The sequence below is a fragment of the Oncorhynchus masou genome, chromosome 18, assembly GCF_036934945.1.
Source record: "Oncorhynchus masou masou isolate Uvic2021 chromosome 18, UVic_Omas_1.1, whole genome shotgun sequence".
NCBI lineage: Eukaryota > Metazoa > Chordata > Actinopteri > Salmoniformes > Salmonidae > Oncorhynchus > Oncorhynchus masou.
In genome coordinates this window covers 62,394,364-62,411,506 of record NC_088229.1, presented here as the reverse complement: position 1 = coordinate 62,411,506, position 17,143 = coordinate 62,394,364, and the positions used below count along the sequence as shown (strand labels likewise).

General features: G+C 48.2%; 1 protein-coding gene across 4 annotated transcripts in view; it reads right to left on the bottom strand.

The window, feature by feature from the left end:
• usp22 (ubiquitin specific peptidase 22) overlaps positions 1-17,143 on the bottom strand; it is a 36,572-nt gene that overhangs the window by 3,980 nt on the left and 15,449 nt on the right. For 3 of the 4 annotated variants that reach the window (XM_064924142.1, XM_064924144.1, XM_064924145.1), the window contains 8 exons: positions 15,534-15,666; positions 12,031-12,144; positions 11,414-11,515; positions 6,731-6,897; positions 6,196-6,343; positions 3,718-3,823; positions 518-676; positions 139-265 (listed from right to left, as the gene is read on the bottom strand). In XM_064924142.1, the coding sequence (XP_064780214.1) occupies positions 139-265; positions 518-676; positions 3,718-3,823; positions 6,196-6,343; positions 6,731-6,897; positions 11,414-11,515; positions 12,031-12,144; positions 15,534-15,666 (1,056 nt within the window). The remainder of the gene's footprint in view (positions 1-138; positions 266-517; positions 677-3,717; positions 3,824-6,195; positions 6,344-6,730; positions 6,898-11,413; positions 11,516-12,030; positions 12,145-15,533; positions 15,667-17,143) is intronic. The other variant, XM_064924146.1, reaches the window with a different exon arrangement.

Sequence of the window (17,143 nt, the reverse complement as noted above, 5' to 3'; positions counted from 1 at the left end):
CTCACTACCTTTTACACAAATACAGAGAAAACACACACACACACACACACACACACACACACACACACACACACACACACACACACACACACACACACACACACACACACACACACACACACACACACACACACTGACTTTGAGGTGGAAACACGCCACAATGGGGAGCTTCTTCATGGTCAGCTGTTTGGTGGACTCCTGGTAACTATGGCAACCGCTACATTTGATCTTGGCACTGCTCCCCAAGTGTTCTGGTCGGGTAAACCTGCAGAAGACGGGACCATGGTCAGAACACACTCCGGGTGTTTGTGTGTGTGTGTGTGTGTAAGAGATTGATGGGGTCTCCATTGATGTGGAGAGAGCTGGACAGCAGACTAGAGACAAATAGGAAGTGATATGGAAGTGAAGAATAGTAATGAGATACCGGAGTAGACCGTCAGAGTGGTGGCCTTTGATAGATGGAGAGAGGGATAGAGAAAGAGGGAGAAAGAAATCGAGATAAAGGGGTGAGTAGTACCTGCGAAGACAGTCTGTGAGCGTGGTGGCCCCGGAGAGGTGGCTCTCTCCGTTCAGTGTGCTGCCGTCCCCCCCGGGGCTGAGGGGCCAGAAGGGCGTGGACGACCCTGGCAGGTCCAGACTGATGTCCCAGAACGGGTCAATCGTCGTGGAAACACCGCTACAGGACGAGAGGGGAGGAGTCTGAGGGAATGGCACTGTAAGGTTTGTGCTTCGACAGACCTGAAGCTTATGGAACTATAAATATGACCCCCACCAGTAGTCACAACACTGTGACAATATTTGTTTGCATGTAAACTCAGCAAAAAGAAGAAACGTCCCTTTTTCAGGACCCTGTCTTTCAAAGAGAATTAGTAAAAATCCAAATAACTTCACAGATCTTCATTGTAAAGGGTTTAAACACTGTTTCTCATGCTTGTTCAATGAACCATAAACAATTAATGAGCATGCACCTGTGGAACAGTCGTTAAGACACTAACAGCTTACAGACAGAAGGCAGTTAAGGTCACAGTTATGAAAAATTAGGACACTAAAGAGGCCTTTCTACTGACTCTGAAAAACACCAAAAGAAAGATGCCCAGTCCCTGCTCATCTGTGTGAACGTGCCTTAGGAATGCTGCAAGGAGGCATGAGGACTGCAGATGAGGCCAGGGCAATATATTGCAATGTCCGTGAGACGCCTAAGACAGCGCTTCAGGGAGACAGGACAGACAGCTGATCGTCCTCGCAGTGGCAGACCACGTGTAACAACACCTGCATAGGATCGGTTCATCGGTCTAGGGCGGTGTGTCACAGCATCATCGGACTGAGCTTGTTGTCATTGCAGGCAATCTCAACGCTGTGCGTTACAGGGAAGACATCCTCCTCCCTCATGTGGTACCCTTCCTGCAGGCTCATCCTGACATGACCCTCCAGCATGACAATGCCAGCAGCCATACTGCTCGTTCTGTGCGTGATTCCCCGCAAGACAGGAATGTCAGTGTTCTGCCATAGCCAGAGAAGAGCCCAGTTCTCATTCCCATTGAGCAGGGTCTGGGACCTGTTGGATCGGAGGGTGAGGGCTAGGGCCATTTCCCCTAAAAATGTCCGGGAACTTGCAGGTGCCTTGGTGGAAGAGTGGGGTAACCTCTCACAGCAAGAACTGGCAAATCTGGTGCAGTCAATGAGGAGGAGATGTACTTACTGCAGTACTTAATGCAGCTGGTGGCCACACCAGATACCGACTGTTACTTTTTATTTTGACCCCCCTTTTGTTCAGGGACACATTATTCCATTTCTGTTAGTCACATGTCTGTGGAACTTGTTCAGTTATTGTCTCAGTTGTTGAATCTTGTTATGCATGTTCACACAAGTTAACTTTTGGGATAGGGGGCAGTATTTTGACGCCCGGATGAAAAGTGTGCCCAAAGTAAACTGCCTGCTACTCAGGCCCAGAAGCCAGGATATGCATATAATTAGATTTGGATAGAAAACACTAAAGTTTCTAAAACTGTTAAAATAATGTATGTGAGTATAACAGAACTGAAATGGCAGGCGAAACCCCGAGGACAAACCCCCCCCAAAAAAGCAATTAATCCTACCACTGATTTCAATGGCTGGCACTTTCAAAATAGGGCGAAATTGTGCCCGATTGCAGTTCCTAGGGCTTCCACTAGATGTCAGTTTTTAGAAAGAGTTTCAGGCTGTTTTTTTTTTAATTACCGTAATTTCCGGACTATAAGCTGCTACTTTATTCCCACGCTTTGAACCTCGCGGTTTATACAATGACGCGGCTAATTTATGGATTTTTCCAGTTTTCACAAGATTCATGCCGCCAAAAAACTGAGCACCGGCACATAATGTGACGTAAATCGAGCGCGCTCAAACTTCCCATCATTCTGATTACGGTAGTCATTTTGTCACCCTCATCATGGCAAAGACATGGAGAAATGCATATGATGCAGTTTTCAAGTTCAAGGCGATCGATCTGGCTGTTGGAAAAGGAAATAGAGCTGCTGCATGGGAGCTTGGCCTTAATGAGTCGATGATAAGACGTTGGAAACAGCAGCGTGAGGAACTGACTCAGTGCAAAAAGACAACAAAAGCTTTCAGAGGGAAGAAAAGCAGATGGCCCAAAGTATTTGCAGCCACTCGACATCAGTGTAAATCGTGCATTTAAGGTGGCGCTCCTTGTTCAGTGGGAGGCTTGGATGACAAGTGGGGAGAAATCCTTCACTAAAACGGGCTGCATGCGAAGAGCAACTTATGGTCAAGTCTGCCAGTGGGTCCTGACAGCGTGGAGCATTGTCAAAAAATCCACTATCATCAACGGGTTTCGAAAGGCTGGACTGCTGCGTGTTGAAGGGGCAGCATGAGCTCAGCGGGGTATTTGCCTCCGGATGAAAGTGACGAGAGCGACAATGAAAACGATCCAACGTCGGATGAAGCAATTCTGAGGCTATTCAACTCTGACACCGAAGGAGATGACTTCAGTGGTTTCAGTGCACAGGAGGAGGAAGATAGTGACCAAGTTCATTTGTTTCAATGTACCGGTAGGCACCTGCGGCTTATAGACATGTGCGGCTTATTTATGTACAAAATACATATTTTTTAATAATTCAGTGGGTGAGGTTTATATTCAGGTGCGCTTAATAGTCCGGCAATTACAGAAATTGTAGTTTTTCTAGGTGGCTCCCATTTTGGCTGTAGTGTTTCCAAGAGCTTGGATGAGAGCGTGTTCTTTGGTATTTTTCTCCAGTAAAGACAATAACGATTCTCCGTCTTAAATGTTATCGTTTATTTGCTTATTAGGGTACCTAAGGTTTGATTATAAACGTTGATTGACTTGTTTGGATAAGTTTATTGGTAACGTTTGGGATTAATTTTGTATGCATTTTGAAGGTGGAAACCCGAGTGGATTATTGACTGACTGCAATGCTCCATGTGTCCACCAGGTGGGGATAGAACACTGCCAGTCTACACTGTCCAGTAGGGGGCCTGCTACAGCAGAGGGAGTGAAACAGTGGGTGGTGTGTGTCTGTTCAAATCAGTCCCACTCTCCCTGACTCACTGCAGAGGAGAGGGGGTCAGACCAGGGCTGACACTGAGTGATGTAAAACATGATGCAACAAGAGCACAGACAGAGAGACAGAGACAAAGTAAGGATGAAGCATAAATGTCACATAGAAGGAAAAAAACAATGACACACACACGGGCGCTTACTGGCAGACTTGACATGTGACGTCAGACTGCAGGCCTCCAGTGAAGATTTGGTCGATGATGCAGTTGCAGTTATTGGGGTTGTTTGCCTTCTTCCCGTTGTCATCTCCTTGGTGAGCACAGGGACACGGACACACGATTGAAAATCTAAGCATGTCGAACTACCACATCAACCCTCCCCCTGACCGCAATATCAGAGGGAATGAGACAGAGAGGGATGGTGGAGGACGACACAGAGCCAAGGAAACACAATCAGCGCTTTTATGTAAAGAGTGTCTGTGTCAATTAGTAACCTCTCAGCTCATCTCATCTCATGTCATCCAGGCAGTCAGTTATCTGCCTCTCATCTCATGTCATCCAGGCAGTCAGTTATCTGCCTCTCATCTCATGTCATCCAGGCAGTCAGTTATCTGCCTCTCATCTCATGTCATCCAGGCAGTCAGTTATCTGCCTCTCATCTCATGTCATCCAGGCAGTCAGTTATCTGCCTCTCATCTCATGTCATCCAGGCAGTCAGTTATCTGCCTCTCATCTCATGTCATCCAGGCAGTCAGTTATCTGCCTCTCATCTCATGTCATCCAGGCAGTCAGTTATCTGCCTCTCATCTCATGTCATCCAGGCAGTCAGTTATCTGCCTCTCATCTGTCGTTCTGCCCCTGAACAGGCAGTTAACCCACTGTTCCTAGGCCATCAGTTATCTGCCTCTCGTCGCATCCAGGCAGTAAGTTAGCAGACCAGCACAGCTATTTCCCACACTCTCCTCCTCTGTAGATCCTTCTCTCCCCCTCTCTCATATTCCTGCTTTTCCTCCCACCCGTTGACTGTGGAGAGTGTGGGAGCCATTTGAGTAGAGCAGTCTGCTGTCTACCATCTGTGTGTAAGTCTGTGTAATATATGAGTCTCTGTGTATACAGTGTATTCAGACCACTTCCCTTTCCGTTTTTTACATTTTGTTACATTTCAACCTTAATCTAAAATGGATTAGTTTTCCTCATCAATCAACACAGTATACCCCATAATGACAAAGTAAAAACAGATTTAGACATTTTTATGCAAATCTATTACAAATATAAAACAGAAATACCTTATTTACATAAGTACTCAGACCCTTTGCTATAAGACTCAAACTTGAGCTCAGGTGCATCCTGTTTCCATTGATCATTGGTGTTTCTACAACTTGATTGGAGTCCACCTGTGGTAAATTCAATTGATTGGACATGATTTGGAAAGGCACATCTGGGGAAGGGTACAAAAAAGAAATGTCCACAGCATACAGCATTGAGGGTCCCCAAGAACACAGTGGCCTCCATTATTCTTAAATGGAAGAAGTTTGGAACCACCAAGACCAAGCACCCGATGGTCACTGACATAGTTCCTCTGTGGAAATAAGAGAACCTTCCAGAAGGACAACCATCTCGGCAGCACTCCACCAATCAGGCCTTTATGGTAGAGTGGTCAGACGGAAGCCACTCCTCAGTTAAAGGCACAAGGCAGCCCGCTTGGAGTTTGCCAAAAGGCACCTAAAGGACTCTGACCATGAGAAACAAGATTCTCTGGCCTGATGAAACCAAGATTGAACTCGTTGGCCTGAAAGCCAACAATCACGTCTGGAGGAAACCTGGCACCATCCCTACGGTGAAGCATGGTAGTAGTAGCATCATGCAGTGGGGATGTTTTTTTCAGAGGCAGGGACTGGGAGACCAGTCAGGATCGAGGGAAAGATGAATGGAGCAAAGTACAGAGGGATCCTTGATGAAAACCTGCTCCAGAGCACTCAGGACCTCAGAGTGGGGTGAAGGTTTTTTAATTTTTTATTTAACCAGGTCGGCCAGTTGAGAACAAGTTCTCATTTACAACTGCATCCTGGCCAAGATAAAGCAAAAGCAGTGCGACAAAAACAACAGAGTTCCTCATAAACCAAGGTTCACCTTCCAACAGGACAACAACCCTAAGCACACAGACAAGACGACGCAGGCGTGGCGTCGGGACAAGTCTCTGAATGTCCTTGAGTGGCCCAGCCAGAGCCCGGAAAAACATCTCTGAAGACACCTGAAAATAGCTGTGCAGTGACGCTCCCCATCCAACCTGACAGAGCTTGAGAGGATCTGCAGAGAAGAATGGGAGAAACTCTCCAAATACAAGTGTGCCAAGCTTGTAGCGTCATATCCAAGAAGACTCGAGGCTGTAATCGCTACCAAAGGTGCTTCAACAAAGTACTGAGTAAAAAGTCTGCATACTTATGTAAAATGTGAGTTGTTTTTTTTCCTAATAATAAATAAACCTGTTTTGGCTTTGGCATTATATGGTACTGTGTGTAGATTGATGAGAAAAATAAAATGCTATAAAATTTAACAATAAGGCTGTAAACGTAACAACATGTGGAAAAGGTCAAGGGGCCTGAATACTTCCCGTATGCACAAGGTAGTTCTAAGGCGTATAATGTAGTGTGTGTGTGTGTGTGTGTGTACTATGATGCAGACCTTTGCAGTGGCGGTGCAGCACATCCAGGGCAGCGATGAGGAACTCGTGGGCATCCTGCTGCTCGTATCCTGCAAGGTGGCGCGCGTGAGTCCACACCAGGTGCAGCAGTCGGAAGGGAATGTGGGGCGAGCGGTGGCCCGAGTAGAACTGAGAGAGAGAAGAGAAAGAGAGAGAGGGAAGAAAAGGGAAACATTAGGAGGAGAGGCAGAGGATGTGGAAAAGAGACAGATAAAAATGGGACAAGGAGAGAGGAGGATGAAGAGAGAGAAAGAAAGTAAAGGTGAGGCAAGGGGAAATAAGAGGGATGAGAGAGAGAATGAAGGTTGGAGAAAGGACGGGATGAAACAGGCACTTAAACCACACTACATTCTAAGTACGTCCACAATAATAGTTTTAGAAGGAGAGAAGAGTGAAGATAGTTGGGCTGAGACGGATGCTGGAGGTTAGACAGCTGTAGAGGTAGGCTGAGAGAGAACGAGGTAGGAGAAAGGAGGCGTGTGAGACTGAAAGAGAAATATATTTTCAAGCCCATACCTCCTGAAAGAGCTGTGACATCTCACACACCAGACAGGAGTTGGACTGCATCTCACACTTGTGTCTGTCGGACAGGAAGAAGTCCCGCAGCAGGGGGGTGTGGGTGAGGGCCTGGACGATGCAGTTCATAAAACACGTGTTGCCCAGGTTGATCAGACCTCGAAGACCTGAGGGAGGCAGATAGACAGACAGCGAGAGAGACAGAGGGAGAGCGCAAGAGAGACAGAGGGAGAGCGCAAGAGAGACAGAGGGAGAGCGCAAGAGAGACAGAGGGAGAGCGCAAGAGAGCGCCAAGGGGAGAACGCGAGAGAGCCAGAGGGAGAGCCAGCACGAGAGAGCCAGAGAGCCAGAGGGAGGGAGAGCCAGAGAGAGAGCCAGAGGGAGGGAGAGCCGCGAGAGAGCCAGAGGGAGAGAGCCAGAGAGAGAGCCAGAGGGAGAGAGAGCGCGAGAGAGCCAGAGGGAGAGAGCCAGAGGGAGAGAGCCAGAGGGAGAGAGCCAGAGGGAGAGAGCCAGAGGGAGAGAGCCAGAGGGAGAGAGCCAGAGGGGGAGAGCGAGAGAGCCAGAGGGGAGCCAGGAGAGAGCCAGAGAGAGCCAGAGGGAGGGAGAGAGCGAGAGAGCCAGAGGGAGGGAGAGCGCGAGAGAGCCAGAGGGGGAGGAGGGAGAGCGCGAGAGAGCCAGAGGAGAGGAGGGAGCGCGAGAGAGCCAGAGGGAGGAGAGCGCGAGAGAGCCAGAGGGAGGGAGAGCGCGAGAGAGCCAGAGGGAGGGAGAGCGCGAGAGAGCCAGAGGGAGGGAGAGCGCGAGAGAGCCAGAGGGAGGGAGAGAGCGAGAGAGCCAGAGGGAGGGAGAGCGCGAGAGCCAGAGAGCCAGAGGGAGGGAGAGCGCGAGAGAGCCAGAGGGAGAGCGCGAGAGAGCCAGAGGGAGAGCGCGAGAGAGCCAGAGGGAGAGCGCGAGAGAGCCAGAGGGAGAGCGCGAGAGAGCCAGAGGGAGAGCGCGAGAGAGCCAGAGGGAGAGCGCGAGAGAGCCAGAGGGAGAGCGCGAGAGAGCCAGAGGGAGAGCCAGAAGTGGGAGAGCGTGAGAGAGCCAGACAGAAATGGACAGAGAAAACGCATCTTGAATATAGTTTCCAGTGCCAAAAGTACCACAGTAATCGAGGACCGGTGGAGGCCACACTATCACAGATGGCCACAGTGGTCCCTAGAGGAAGGTTGGAGTGACAACAGCAGGCCCAAACTGTCAGGACAACAGGGTAAGAGACCCAGAGAGATGGGCGTCCCTGACAGGTGAGACCAGGCACACAACACACGTTGGCCCTGACCAACTGCTCCCTCTAGAAGTTTAGTTACAAGAAAAATAGAGATGGAGGAAAAAGGAGGAGGGATGGAGAGACAAGAGTGAGGAGGTCGCTCCTTTCCGGACACTAAACCCCCCCCCCCCCACAGAGCACCCTTCTCTGTGACTTTCCTAAGGGGGCAAGAGCGCATCTTGACAAAAGAAATGATCACATTTGATATTTCTCACGAGAGAGTGAGACCGAGAAAGAGAGAGGCAGACAGAGAGAGAGAGAGAGAGAGAGAGAGAGGGCACAGAGGGAACACGAGTGGTTAGCGGGTAGCAGTAGCCTGCAGCGATGCCGTTTAACACCATTCATTCTCCATCTCTGAGCGGCTCCCTCGCTGTGTGGAGGAGGGGTGAGAAGGAGAGGGATGAGAAACGAAGGTCATTTCCCCCCACTGTACCGCACTTCATTAACAGCTGATCGATAATAACATACTACTGAATATTTGTCTCCTTCTTGCACAGACACACACGGGCGGAGGCTAAATGCCATGCTCTGAAGCCTGGACCTGCTCCAAAGCCCTTGTTCATGACCACCTGCTCACGTTACAACCCTTAGTTTAGTTAACGGAGAAAACAGGGACGAGGAGGGACGGGATGAGAGCGGGATTGAGGAGAAGACAAGCAGATCCAGTTGCGAGCACCTGTCAATGGAGCGAGGAGGCTTCTGCCTTCTGGACATGAACACATTCCCCATCATGCACCATTCTCTGTGTCGCATAGGCTTCATTCAGGTTCAATGTACTTGGACTCAGCCACACACACATAGGCAGCTTGACAAAAACACATTTAGACTTGGTCTTTCTTCATCTCATCCAAACTCATTACGTTTAGCATAGAGCGAGAGGGACAGCGAGCGGCTAGCAGTAGCCTGCAGCGACGCTGTTGAACACCATTGATTCTCCATCTCAGTCTGAGCAGATCTGCTCCCTCGCTGTGTGGATGAGGGGTGAGAAAGGGAGGAGAGGAAGGTTTTATTTCCCCAATGGACAGCACTTCAGAAATCACAGATCAATAACATACTATTGATGGGTTCTGAACTTGAAATATGAAATCTCCTTGTTCATGGTACTGAGGGACAGAGGAGAATACGGAACGTTCACGTTATTGTTAGACATCAGGTATCCTCTGGAAAGGAGAAGGGCCACAGTCTGGTTTCAGTAGTTGGGTTGTAATTTTAACTACTTGCTACACCAGAAATGAATGGTTATCTGTAGGAGGAATGTATATGGTGGGGTCAATTAAGGATATGGATAGAGGCGTGGAATGTTACTGAGTAAGGGAAAGGGCAATCACATGGTTGTGGTCACTGATAAGGGTGGAGAGCTGTGGATTGGTGAGGAATGGGGGCAGAGGTCAGGTCAGGTCACATTAAGGAAGAAGGGACCGTTTATTACCCACGTCACTTAACTTTGAGAAAAGGAGGAGACTTCACCTAAAGTGGGGTATATATATATATACACTTGTACTGGCAGGAACATGCCTTTGCCTGTTCAGCTGTCTGACCCATTGGGTGAATAAACTTGGTTTGAGATTTTCCTTGTTGTCCGGTACTTAGTACCTAACACAACTGTGTATATTTCGCACTTGCGCACACCTTTTCAGACACACCCAACTGGAGTCCCTGCAATGAGATTCAGGAGAGACAGAGTTATATCCACCCATGTGTTCCAGACACCCAGTCTGCACTGCAGCTGCTGTCATCACACTGAACCTCATAGGGAATGAACTACACCCAGAAAGAGAGATGCAGACCAGGCTTGTGTTAGTCCCGGCCTCCTTCCTCTAACCCTTAAGTGTTTGCAGGTCTGGTGTGTTGAATATGGCAATGACTCCACCAAGCCTTAGAACTTCCTTCTGCCATATTGCTTATCCCATCATTAGGTTTCTTCAGATTTGGAAACACAGAAAGGGGAAAGCCTAGGGTAAGGCGCAAGGATTAAAGGGACCAGGGTAAGGCGCTAGGATAAAAAGGGACCAGGGTAAGGCGCAAGGATTAAAGGGACCAGGGTAAGGCGCTAGCATTAAAGGGACCAGGGTAAGGCGCTAGGATAAAAAGGGACCAGGGTAAGGCGCTAGGATAAAGGGACCAGGGTAAGGCGCACGGATTAAAGGGACCAGATTAAGGCGCTAGCATTAAAGGGACCAGGGTAAGGAGCTAGGATTAAAGGGACCAGGGTAAGGCGCAAGGATTAAAGGGACCAGATTAAGGCGCTAGCATTAAAGGGACCAGGGTAAGGCGCTAGGATAAAAAGGGACCAGGGTAAGGCGCTAGGATAAAAAGGGACCAGGGTAAGGCGCTAGCATTAAAGGGACCAGGGTAAGGAGCTAGGATAAAAAGGGACCAGGGTAAGGAGCTAGGATTAAAGGGACCAGGGTAAGGCGCTAGGATTAAAGGGACCAGGGTAAGGAGTTAGGATTAAAGGGACCAGGGTAAGGCGCTAGGATTAAAGGGACCAGGGTAAGGCGCTAGGATTAAAGGGACCAGGGTAAGGCGCTAGGATTAAAGGGACCAGGGTAAGGCGCTAGGATTAAAGGGACCAGGGTAAGGCGCTAGGATTAAAGGGACCAGGGTAAGGCGCTAGGATTAAAGGGACCAGGGTAAGGCGCTAGGATTAAAGGGACCAGGGTAAGGCGCTAGGATTAAAGGGACCAGGGTAAGGAGCTAGGATTAAAGGGACCAGGGTAAGGAGCTAGGATTAAAGGGACCAGGGTAAGGAGCTAGGATTAAAGGGACCAGGGTAAGGAGCTAGGATTAAAGGGACCAGGGTAAGGAGTTAGGATTAAATGGACCAGGGTAAGGCGCTAGGATAAAGGGACCAGGGTAAGGCGCTAGGATAAAGGGACCAGGGTAAGGAGCTAGGATTAAAGTGACCAGGGTAAGGAGCTAGGATTAAAGGGACCAGGGTAAGGAGCTAGGATTAAAGGGACCAGGGTAAGGAGCTAGGATTAAAGGGACAAGGGTAAGGAGCTAGGATTAAAGGGACCAGGGTAAGGAGCTAGGATTAAAGGGACCAGGGTAAGGAGCTAGGATTAAAGGGACAAGGGTAAGGAGCTAGGATTAAAGGGACCAGGGTAAGGAGCTAGGATTAAAGGGACAAGGGTAAGGAGCTAGGATTAAAGGGACCAGGGTAAGGAGCTAGGATTAAAGGGACAAGGGTAAGGAGCTAGGATTAAAGGGACCAGGGTAAGGAGCTAGGATTAAAGGGACCAGGGTAAGGAGCTAGGATTAAAGGGACCAGGGTAAGGAGCTAGGATTAAAGGGACAAGGGTAAGGAGCTAGGATAAAGGGATCAGGCGCGAGACAACAGCTATATCCAGCCTCTGCAGCGCTGGAGGTGCCCTCACCGATGGTGCAGTTTGTTGTTATTCTCCGGCGCTTTGGATTGTGCCGCAGCAGTTCCAGCTCTCGCTTTGTGGGCTCCCACGTCGAATACTTCTCGCCTACACCTGACATACAAATGACAGGAAAGAAAACAAAAAATGAAATATGCTACCCTCTTTGTTTACTGTTGTGCTATCATCAGATAATAGCTTCTTATGCTTTCGCCGAAAGGCCTTTTTAAAATCTGACATGTTAGCTGGATTCACAACGAGTGTAGCTTTAATTTAGTATCTTACATGTGATTTAGTGAAAGTTTGATTTTTATATCAATTTATTTGAATTTGCCGCGCTGCATTTTCCCTGGCTTTTGGCCAAGTGGGATGCAAGTGTCCCCAATACCATAAGAAGTTAACCATAAGCCTGAGAGGATGTGAATAAGAAAGATGGAAACATACATGGCCCAAGGCAGTGGAATCTCTATTAGTGAATACAGGTATTTTACATAGTGCATGTACAACAAGAGGTGTATCAATGTACTACACTGTGGATCCCTAAAGATGAACCTACAGCTGAGGTGTCAGTGTGCTATGGTGCAAGCCAGAGGGCCCTACTGAGGGACTAAATAGGGGAAAGAACCTACCTTGCAACTTCCACGCTTTCCTTTGTTCCTCTTTGGCAATCTGTTCCATGTCTTTGTCGTATATGTAGTCTTGGCACACAAAGCAGTATATCCCGCCGTACAGTAGATCTATAGCTGGAAGATAAAAAGAAAGACAGAGAGAGGAAGAAATTAGATGGGAGGAGGAAGAAGGAATGAATAAGCTCAAGGCTATGTTGGCTAATTTGCAGCCCCCAGGATAGCTGTTGAGAAAGGTGGGTATGCAGCTAGCTTGCAGCGACACCACTCTTGAACACATTCTATACCTCTGCAAGGCCAGCTTATGTGCTGACATCTTTACTGAGACACAGCCAGCAGGACAGAGGCACAGCCAGAGGCACAGCCAGCGGGACAGAGACACAGCCAGCGGGACAGAGGCACAGCCAGAGGCACAGCCAGCGGGACAGAGACACAGCCAGCGGGACAGAGACACAGCCAGCGGGACAGAGACACAGCCAGCGGGACAGAGACACAGCCACGGGACAGAGACACAGCCAACGGGACAGAGACACAGCCAGCGGGACAGCCAGCGGGTCAGAGACACAGTCAGCGGGTCAGAGACACAGCCAGCGGGACAGAGACACAGCCAGCGGGACAGAGACACAGCCAGCGGGACAGAGGCACAGCCAGCGGGACAGAGGCACAGACCAAAAAAAACAACAACAAAAAGTGAAAGCTACCCCTCTATCCCGTTACCTATCATATCCTCCTCACCTTTTAAGCAACCGCAGCGTCAATACCTGTTTGCAGTTCCCATGACAACCTGCCTCTTTCAATTGTCTGCTTGAGGCAGAAGTCATGAGCACCAGGTGTACATCACGGACACGCCCAGTGTGTGTGTGTGTAAATGGTTGGCCGCATGATTCATTACAGTATTAATGTGGATTAGATATGGTGTTGACTGGTGTGACTGAATGTATTGAAAATGTCAGGCTGGGCCCTGCAGGTATAAGTGAATTAGTACCAAGCTGTAGTTGATAGCAAATAAAAGAACATCAAGTCTGCCTGTAGATTCAAGTCACACCAAAACAAATAAAATTTTGTTCTACAGATGCAATATGCCGTGGATATTGCACCTAAGCCTATAATGCCGATATTGCGGTGAAAAGAGAACTTCCCTGCAGATTGTCACATCAACGACGGAGGCAACTCCCTAATCGAGCACAACAGGACAGAAAGAGTGAAACACAAGCCTTGGGCCTCAGATTGAATGACAGCCACGCTGTCAATGGCACGACAAGAACAGGAGAGAGAGCGAACAGAGTTGTGTAACAAGGTGAGACCAGGCTTATTGCTGGAGAGAAGACCAAAACGAAAATAAACCAACGGACCTTCGGGTAACCATGGGAACGCAGAAAAGGGAGGGGGAGAAAGAGAAGACAAACATAACATGAGGTAAATAGAAGAACAGATCAAATATCTGAAAGGAAGAACATTTAAGGAAAATGGAATGAAAGGATCAAGAAGAGAAGGAATCATTTTAATTTAATTCTGTAGTGTTTACGAAGACGTTAATTACCCTGCACGCTAGTCTAGTGAGATCTGTCCTTTTCTTCTGCTGCTGTTCTAGCGTAAATCTATCTGCACGCTGGCACATTTTTATTCAGTAGCTAACCTAATTAACACACCAATTAATCTCCAGTGGCTGGGAGGGAGGGCACGCACGGGCCTGGGCTAGGAGATAACACTGAACTGTCTGTGTTGCCAAGCACATAGGAAGCCTGCACTGCCGCAGCACTAACACTAGCCTATATCATCCCCCTAACAAGCATTACTACATCTAAACATGGCACAATAACTTTTGTCCATTACTCCCTATATTGGGAAGAGAAAAGCAATTGCTACACACACACACAGTGGACAGTTTATTAGGAACACCACCCCGTTCACAAAAAAATCTCTCCTACAGACAGTCACGTGGCCGTGGCTTGCTATATAAAGCAGGCAGACAGGCATTCAGTTACTGTCCCATTGACCGTTAGAATGGGCAAAACGAGTGCCCCAAGTGACTGGGCGTGGTATGATCGTCGGTGCCAGCCATGCCAGATTCAGTATCTCAGAAACAGCCGGCCGTCTGGGCTTTTCACGCACGACAGTGTCTAGCATTTACCGAGAATGGTGCGACAAACACACATCCAGTCAGCGGCAGTCCTGTGGGCGAAAACAAGGGTCGAAGGAGAACGGCAAGAATCGTGCAAGTCAACAGGCGCAGGACAACAATGGTGTGCAGAACAGCATCTCGGAACGCACAACTTGTCGATCCTTGTCCCAGATGGGCTATTGCAGCAGACGACCACACTGGGTCCCACTCCTAGCAGCTACAAACAAGAAGCGACTCCAGCGGGCACGCAGTCAACACCGGACAATTGAGGAGTGGAAAAACATTGCCTGGTCCGACAAATCCCGGTTCCTGTTGCGTCTTGCTGATGGCAGAGTCAGGATTTGGCGTAGGCTGCATGAGTCCATGGACCCAGCTTTCCTGGTGTGAACAGTACAGGCTGGTGGTGTACCGCCGTCCAATCTGCAGAAACGGCATGATGTCATCACGTCAGCATGGACCAACATCCCTTGTAGAATCCATGCACTGAGAATTCAGGCTGTTCTGGAGGCAGGGGGGGGGGGGGTCCGAGCTGGCACTAGATTAGTGTACCTAATAAACTGAGTATATATCCTATCCTAGCTCCGAGCCGGAGGCCCATTACTTTGTGTTGCAGTGCAGTCGCACAGTATTGAAAAAAGGAAGAGGACAAGGCCAATTAGACCCTGGTCTGCAATGCACTGACCTAGCTGCAGAAAACAACTCATTGGTGCCTAGAGTCTAGGTGGGACCAAATACACAGGTGACATTCAATAGCTCCTGGGGAATAGTCCTGGGGTGTTGTATTGTGATTAAGTACCATAAGGATTTGGTGATTTGCCGGCAATAGCAGTAACAAAAATGTGTTGACACGTTCAGATTGACACGGGGTCTCTGGGTGATCATTTGGGGTTTTGCCATAAAAAAAAGCAGTGATTTCTCTCATCTTCATGCTTTCCCTTGAGGAGAACAAAAGGCCACTGTGTTAAATTACCGTCTCCCTGCTTCATGAAGCAGGCTGGGTGCTTTATTACCCTCCTCCACAACAGTAGAATTAGCTACTTGTGTGAATAGAGGCGGCAGAGGGGCGGCCACGGCCTACCTCGTTAAGCGGAGGGGGTAATTAGTGGTCTTTGATGTTTCGGGGGGAGACCTGGCAGTGGGCGGTGTGTTGTGGCGGTGCTAATGGTGCTGATCAGGTCCGATGTGTTGAATATGAATGTGTTAGGAGACTGAGGCAGTGGAGCAGAGCAGATGTTCTATGGCCTCTCCTCTCGGAGGGCAGGGCTGAGATGGTGGGACTCAGGCTGTGGTCCATAGGGGAGGAGCGACACTACAGCCACACAGCTCTTTGCTGTTACGTTCTCATAAGCAGGGTTGTCGGTTGTCGTGCTTGTGATCATCTTACCTAGATTGTGTCGTTTGTTTTTGGCGTGCTCGTGAATGTGTTTCTTGGTGAAGCAGCCGAAGAAGACGCAGGAGAGGCAGGAGTGGAGCCGGTTCAGGTGGGCGCCACACATGTGACAGATACACGACTTGGCCTGCAGGGGGCGAGAGAGGGCCACAGGTTGAGGATCACTAACAAAGAAACCAAAAGCATCGTTATCATCCTAAACTCACGAAGAAGCTGGTAAGTCAATTAGACTGGATTTAGACAGTTTAGTGACTATGGGCAGCCATCATGGAAATGAGGAGAAAATTGACATTGTTCTTTACGATCTTTTCACCAAACAGGCTAGGTTGCACACCTGGCATCTCTGAGACGGAAAGGGATTGAGGGCTAATGATGAAACAACATATGCCTTTTTCATAGAGAGAAAGCCAGCGTGCAATTTTCAGCTGACATGTTTAGTTTCAATGTCCTTGCCTAATCTCTGCACCTTTGGCAGGGTGAAGTTTGACAACAGGGTTGCCAGATCAGCAGCTCCCACACCTGCCAAATCTCTCTTTTCCCATACCAATGACATCGTCAGTCTGGAGATCACGAGTCCACTAGAGGAGTACCCATATGTGACACAGGAGTACCCATATGCGTGGTGGCTTCAATACAAGTGCCCCGTCAGTCAGCCAGGGTTTATACACATCATTGTCTTGAACCTGCTCTTGAAATTGATTCTCGGTCTGAGGTCACCAAACTTTTCTGAGCCGAGATCACCCGGAGTCAAAATGCAGGCCTAGATCTACCGCTCATATTTTGTATTTAAAATATATATATATTTAAATGTAAACATGGGACTTTAAAAAAGTAAGCCTATGCAACAACCTATTTAAAAGCCGTTCTGGAGCAGTGAGATTTGTGCAGTAGGCTATATGCGCAATAGATTATCACTGTCTGTTGGATATGCTTGAATTGCCCTACCAATGTTGTTCTTCTCAAACCATTTTGCAATTCTATTTTTAAAAACCTTAGGTATATAATCAGACTGGTAATATATTTGTTGTATTACTTGAGGCCCAGCTTAAATGAGCATAAATTTAAATAATTTATTTTCTTTATTTTACTGTACTGCTGGTGTCTGCATCTGACGGTCAGTCTCAGCGGAAGGAGAGCATCAGGGGTCCACCTCTCAAATTCAGACCGCACTTCAGCTCTCCCCCTCTGCTAATGCCCCGTACACATTGTGACATATTTCATTACGCCGTACACCATCTTCACGGAGGCTTTCCCCGCTACTGAAGGGATAAATGTAGCAAAGGTATTCACTAAACCAAGATAGTTCATCGGTGTCATTTACAGTAGGAGCAAATTAACCATAACGTGCAGAACAAGCAAGGCGATGGACAAAGCCAAGCACAAGCTCGCGAGATCCTATTGGCATGTTGTATCAAGTATTTGCATATTTTCTCTGTGAAGTGCACATACTCAATTCAACCTTGCAGTACTAAACAATGCAATTTAAAAAAAAAAACTTAAAAAAAAAAAAAACTTTGGCTCAGCGTTAAATCTATCAAATTTAGTGCACTCGTAAACAAATTCTACACTGAACAATTTTTTTTTTAAACGCAACAATTTCTAAG